The sequence below is a fragment of the Pristiophorus japonicus genome, chromosome 11 (genome assembly GCF_044704955.1).
Source record: "Pristiophorus japonicus isolate sPriJap1 chromosome 11, sPriJap1.hap1, whole genome shotgun sequence".
NCBI classification, from domain to species: domain Eukaryota; kingdom Metazoa; phylum Chordata; class Chondrichthyes; family Pristiophoridae; genus Pristiophorus; species Pristiophorus japonicus.
The window spans coordinates 57,553,477-57,560,017 of record NC_091987.1 but is presented as its reverse complement, the minus strand read 5'-3'; the positions used below and the strand labels follow the sequence as shown (position 1 = coordinate 57,560,017).

General features: G+C 41.6%; 1 protein-coding gene across 1 annotated transcript in view; it reads right to left on the bottom strand.

The window, feature by feature from the left end:
* Positions 1–2,838: 2,838 nt before the first annotated feature.
* The window catches only part of cybb (cytochrome b-245, beta polypeptide (chronic granulomatous disease)), a 56,140-nt gene continuing 52,437 nt past the window's right edge, over positions 2,839–6,541 (bottom strand). The window contains exons 12-13 of the mRNA XM_070893403.1: positions 5,583–5,707; positions 2,839–4,594 (exon numbers count right to left, since the gene is read on the bottom strand). Of these exons, the coding sequence (XP_070749504.1) occupies positions 4,468–4,594; positions 5,583–5,707 (252 nt within the window). The 3' untranslated portion in view covers positions 2,839–4,467. The remainder of the gene's footprint in view (positions 4,595–5,582; positions 5,708–6,541) is intronic.

Sequence of the window (6,541 nt, the reverse complement as noted above, 5' to 3'; positions counted from 1 at the left end):
TAGCAGCACGGTGGGAGTACCTTCACCACACGGACTGCAGCGGTTCAAAAAAGCAGCTCACCGCCACCTTCTCAAGGGCAATTAGGGTGGGTAATAAATGCTGGCTTTGCCAGCGATGCCCACATCCCGGAACAATTTTTTTCAAAGAAGTCGGAGGGAGCCTGAGTAAAACTGGACAGAAAAGTGTCAGTCAACATATTCTACACACAGACAGGTATAGCTAGAGCTCATGTGGGTTCCCACAATGACACCATTTATCTGGAGGGAAGTGACTGGAATTATCTGTTACATAGTATAAGTTGTATGTCTCCAGTCCGGAACTCTCTAATCCGGAAACATCCGTGGTTCGGCATTGGTTGGGCCTGAGGGACAGGAGGGTTTATATTAAAAAAAAGTTTTGATCGTTGGTTGGCTGGAGTGGCTGTCAATCAGTGAGTATGTTCAGTGATTGGCTGGTGTGGCTGTCAGTCAGTGAGTGTGTTCGGCGATCAGCTGGAGCAGCTGTCAGTCAGTGAGTGTGTTCGGTGATTGGCTGGAGCGGCTGTCAATCAGTGAGTGTGTTCGCCGATTGGCTGGAGTGGCTGTCAATCAGTGAGTGTGTTCGGTGATTGGCTGGAGAGGCTGTCAATCAGTGAGTGTGTTCGTCAATTGGTTGGAGAAGCTGTCAGTCAGTGAGTGTGTTTGGCAATTGGCTGAGGGAGCCGCCCACAGGCTGCCAGCATGCACACACACAAAAAACAGGAGCCCAGGCGCTGTTGACAGGTAAACGTGACCTCCCGTGGTTTGGAAAGTTCTCTGTTCCGGCATTGGTCAGGTCTTGAGGGTGCCAGACCAGAGCGGTCCAACCTGTATATGTGGAAGAAATCATAGACAAAGATTTTCCTCTTTTGGTCTTGGCCATCAAAATAAAGAAGTACATGAGAATATCATCTTTGAACTTTTTTTATTTAAGTATTTCTTAAATACTATTCATTGAGACTACATCGATAAGCATCTTGTTATATAAAATAGGTACAGATTCTAACATCTTGGACTTTCATTACTCAAAGGATTAAACAATATACACATATTACATTGATTTTCTCAGAACTAGACATTTGCAATTTTGGTCTGTTATCTAAAATAACATCCAATTGTATAATATCAACAAATTGTAAGCGGTTATTTTGTAGGCGGTTAATAAAGAAAACATTTATCTACATGTCAAAAGCTTTGTGTACCCTTCTGTTGGTCTGTTTGGTTTAAATTTGAACCATTGCCTTCAAACTTTCTGATTCCTAATTATCTCGGATGTGACAAAAAGCAGATTTAATTTGGTGCTCCATTGGCTTCAGCTGATGATTTCCCTCTTACATCAGGGCTCAGATATAAGGGGCTAGATTTTCACTTTGGGCAGACTTTGGGTAAATGGTTGGAAGAGTGCTCATGACACCTGCCCGAAGTACCCAAAGAGAGGCCAGAGTCATTTTGAGAGCTGGGCCTTATTTCCATAATCCCAGTGAGCTGCGCGCGCTGTCTGGGCACTCATAGACACCTCACCAGCTGGGAGGGTTGAGCAGGTATTCTGGCATATGGCCCTCCTGGCCCCACAAAAATCTCTCACAAACCAAATACATACCTGGTTTTGGAGAGGCTTGCAGCGATTCATTTGCATTGGAGTCCTACAACCGGAGTGGGACTCGGATTTGCATACTGGAAGTAGTCTCCTGCCTAAAAATCGGGTGCCTAAGCTGCCCGGCCAAAGACCTTGGAAAAAAATGGCAGTGGTCATACGGGTCGTGGGAACAGAGTGCTAAATGGTGCAATGCCTTCTCAAGGCCCACTACCACCCCATTAATGCTGGGTGCAGGCAGTTAAAAGCTTCACAAAATGATGTTTCTTTGCGCTTGGGACCTTGAAAGTCACTCAAAATTTAGTTTTTCATATCAACATCACCATAAATTCCACCACATTAAAAATATTTATTTAGAGTACTCGATCAATGTAGAGTTATCGGGCCCAAGTTTCGACTGACCCGTAGAACGGCGCATCTCCGAGAGGTCTGCCGACTTTCTAGAACGAAAAGCGTGCCTAATATTTCCCTCGGTATTCTCCACGATGATCAGGCCTGCTTTGGACTCGGCATAGCGCATCAGAAGCAGTGGGGGGGCGGGGCGGAGCGACAGCCCTGCACCGAAAAGAATGCTGGCAGCTGCGCGTGTGCGCAGTGGAGTCTGTGCGCGTGCGCAGTAGCTCCTGGCCCTCCAAACGCGTCCTGTCTCCGGGCGACCCCGCCCCTGGCCGAAGGGATGACGCGAAATTCGCAGCCCCTATCCCAGGCCAAGTGGCCGGCCGCTGCCTTCCCGCGCTTCCTGAACAGTTCCCATGGCAACACGGCAGTATGGAGCGTATACACAGGGAGATTTAGGCCACTTTGTTTGCAGTGCTAAGGAAATAATGTTGGCAGTCTATATAATATACTCCAGTACATAAACTTAATTACTTTGAGCATGCATATATAACATATTTACCGAGCACTCTTTTCAGGAGGCAAGACCCTTTGTTCTTGGATTAGCAGCCCTGCCAGAACTTTACCCCTTTGAAGTCTATGTATCTCAAATGGTATCAGCATTTTACATGATGACTAAGTATGCTGCAGTAGGTGAGGTAGGAACTTTACATTTTTTATTTATTGATTGATTTTTTATTTTTTGTATTGTAATTATTTCTTTATTTCTTTATTTATCATTTATTATTGATGATGGTTCTTTATTTTTAAAAGTGAAGTGTTTAATGCTTTGGAAAATCCTTTAACTTCCCTCTAACTCCCCCCCCCCCCCCCCCCGCCATCTCTGGCCACCTGCACTTGATTTCTGAAGTGTACGCAAGGTTTTTCTGAGCGTACTAAAGTCGACACCTACTCCATTCTAAGTTAGTTTGGATTAACTTTTCGCTGCCTAAACTTGCAAAACAGGTGTGAGTGGCTGGTAACGCCCCCTTTTGAAAAAAACTGAACTAAAACAAAACTAAACTAACTCACTAGAATGGGAATGCTGAGAATTGTGATTTCTAAGATATTCCAAACTAAACTAGTTGCTCCAAAAAAATAGGAGCAACTCCAGCCGAAACTTGGGCCCATTAGAACATAATTTATTTCAACTGCGTTTTTGTGATATTTAGCATTAATGTTTGCATTGTATCACAAAAGAAAAGCAGGTTATACACTTAGATTCTGGGGGGGGGGGGCGGTTTAGTTAGATTTGTGATATAGTCAGAAACAGTTTTCAAATAATCTATTGTCACCTGCGACACTGACTGCAGTGGAATGTTTCTGTTGTGGAAGATCCTACATTTGATGTGAATTTCACACCGGTCTGTTTTTATATATAAAATAAAGAAAAGACACAATTGTTGTAGGGCAGATGTCATCTACGACTGCTGGCATGAATGACAGTTCCCGTATTCAAGCAGAGACATGGTGACAAAGCCGCTTCAAGTTTCAATATCAAACCAGGAACACTTCAGATTAAGATGGTCATGAGGGACAAAGTATCAAAGGTAACAAATATTGTAAAGAACTTGTTTAGAATTCCCAAGTCCATGAGATGAAGATGACAGGGAATTTCCAATGCATGGTGACTGGTTCCTATTAGTGGTATATTGTTGGAAATGGGCTTGTTAAATATTTAACCTCTAGTATTTTAATATGGTAAAGAATTGTTCTTCAAAGCTAGTATTTGGATGACATTTCCATTCTTTCCTCATTACCGAGGTCCCTTCAGGTTGCCCCTCACAGCTACATGGAAGGACCAGAATCAACGATTGAATGATAAGCATCTAGGGGAACCAAGGGAATGGGATTCATATCTGGGTTGAGTTGGTCATTGAGCCTTTCCTTTTCCAATGTGTCAATGAACATCTACAGACATTGAAAATCCAAATATAAACATAATGTATTGCAAACCCACAAACTAAAATCACATTGAAAATTCAGTTCTCTGATGCAAATATTTCACGAGCTTTGGGATCAAAAGTGCTGGGCAAGAGTTCTGACGAAGGGTCATCGACCTGAAACATTAACTCTGTTTTTCTCTCCACAGATGTTGCCTGACCCGCTGAGATTTCCAGCATTTTCAGTTTTTATTTCAAATTCCAGCATCCACAGTAATTTGCTTTTGTGTTGTGCTGGGCATGAGTTTGGTCTCACTGGTATGAGCAGGCAAGTATTTAATTTGCAATCTATTTTAAAATACAGTACAGACAAACAAGGAGGGTGTTGGCACTGTGACGCAAAAGCTTTGGGGACAGGCTGGTTGGTACCAGGGATAATAAACAACAAGAGGCCTGTGTATGAGCCATTTTAAGAAAATAATGAAAAATTGTAATGACAATGCTAGCTAATTGCTTATGTCATGCCATTTTGTGAGTGTGCTTTATTGCAAAAAGCTACAAACTTGTGGAATTGGAAGAAAAAAATGATAATAGAATTCAGAAGTTTTCCTTATTGAATATAAAATGTACTCCTCTTGGATCAGCAGATGAATGAGCAATACTCATCTTATTTAGGGTTTTAGCCAGAGCCATGGGTCCACAGAGGAAGACTCCCACATTAGTGCTGTAAAATAAAATATTTTTATTCAATAATGACATCTTACTTTAAAAAATATGCCCTCTTCCATTATTCCACTTAGATCGCTACTTCTGTCTTCCCTTCAGCTGGGACGGTAATGTCCTGGACTCTCATAAAGGCATCATCAATGCAGCCAACAAAATAAGTATTTCTGTAGAACACTGGCTGGTCCTGTTCTGCATAGGAAATGTGGTAGCCATTTTGTGCTGGCAGTCTTCCACAAGCGGCTAAGGTTAGGGTGCCCTGTAGTCGTCCAGGGTGCCTGTCTGAAACTGGCGTTTGGACCATTACTTATGAAAATCAGGGGCCTAGCACCTGTTTCAGGCCCATTTGTAAAATTCGTCTGTACCTGACCGCAGCATGCGCGTCATTGTTTATTTTCCTTCGGCAATCTACAGATAATTTTTAGAATAAATTGGGCACTTTCAATATTAGCAATATCCAAATGAAACACAACACCCTGAATGTATAGTTATGCATGTATGGAATCTGAAATAATTACATTAAATCTATGATAATACTGTTGACTAGCAGTCTTTTTTTTAATCTTGCAAGCAAATGGAGATTACACTTACTTTAAAGAGAATATTGTTGTTTGAGCTCTATTTGGCTTTCTCTAATGCATTTTGTCACTTTTCAGCTTGTATTCCCCAAGGGGTGAGATGCAAGTCATGACTGTTCTCCCTCACTGCTGCCTAGCAACTACATCACAGAGTGGTAAGTTATTCACAGATTGATGTCTAACCAGTGAAGCGGAGTACCAAACTGCTTTAAGTTGAGGGTATGATAATTCAATGCCACATATTAATAAAGACTAGAAACCTGAGCAGCAATAAAATTGTGTCATTAATACAATTCTCAGAAGAACTTTTTTCTTTTAGCTTTGGCATAGAAGTTTGGGGGGGGAGGGGGGAAATACAAAAATAAAAGAAGCCAGCACTTCAGGTTCAGTTGCTCTGATCACTAGCCCTACCTTGGATGTTTGGTTGCAATGTCTTTGAACTCATTCTCCCAGTTTGGTCTCCCATATAAAGTCTTTTGTTTGAGTCCGGTGATGACATCTGTTTGAGTTTCGTGGTGCACAGCAAAGTGAGTGGCCTAAGAGGGGGGAAAATACTATTCAATATCTGTAATAGTGTCTGCACTGAATCGAGGAGCAACAGCATGTTTCAACAATATACGTACGGCTAAGAATAATTTACTAAGACATTACAGCATAAAGCAAAAGGATAACAGGGTAGATGATGCTATTGGTGACGTAATCAAATGAGTGCTTAAAACATAATATCAAATTCCTCTTTACTTGGTTAAAATAGTGGTGAGAGAAATCTGATATAAACCTGTTGACCATTCATTTAGTAAACTTCAACAATAATTCGTGCCCGATTGTCTACTGGAAATGGCTAGTATTTGAAGGCTGATACATAAACACAATTGCTGGAAATGGTTACCATCTAAAAACAGTTTCTGGTGAAGGGTCATACCTGAAATAGTAGCTAATCTTTTCTCTTTCAAATGCTGATTCACTTGTGTATTTTCAACATTTCCAAAATTATACAATAAAATAAAGCTTAATTCTTAACTAGCAGATCTGCAATATATTACTCCATGTATAAACTGGCATGGCCCTTTAAAGTGCCAAGGTCTAAGAGCTGTATAAATACATCTATTAAAGGTTAAGATCAAGAGAAATCAGCAGAAAATGACTGGCTTTTTTCATATCAATAGCTGCAGGACATTCCAGAAGGGGAACAGCAGAAGTCGTAGTCCATGTTGAAACCAATGACATAGGTAGCAAAAGGGTTTAGGTCTGACAGCCAGCTTTTCAGGAGCTGGAAAAAAGATCTCAAAGGTAGTGATTTCTGGATTACTCCCCGTTCCACGTGCTCGTGAGTACAGAAACAGGAAGATCATGCGGGTGAATGCGTGGCT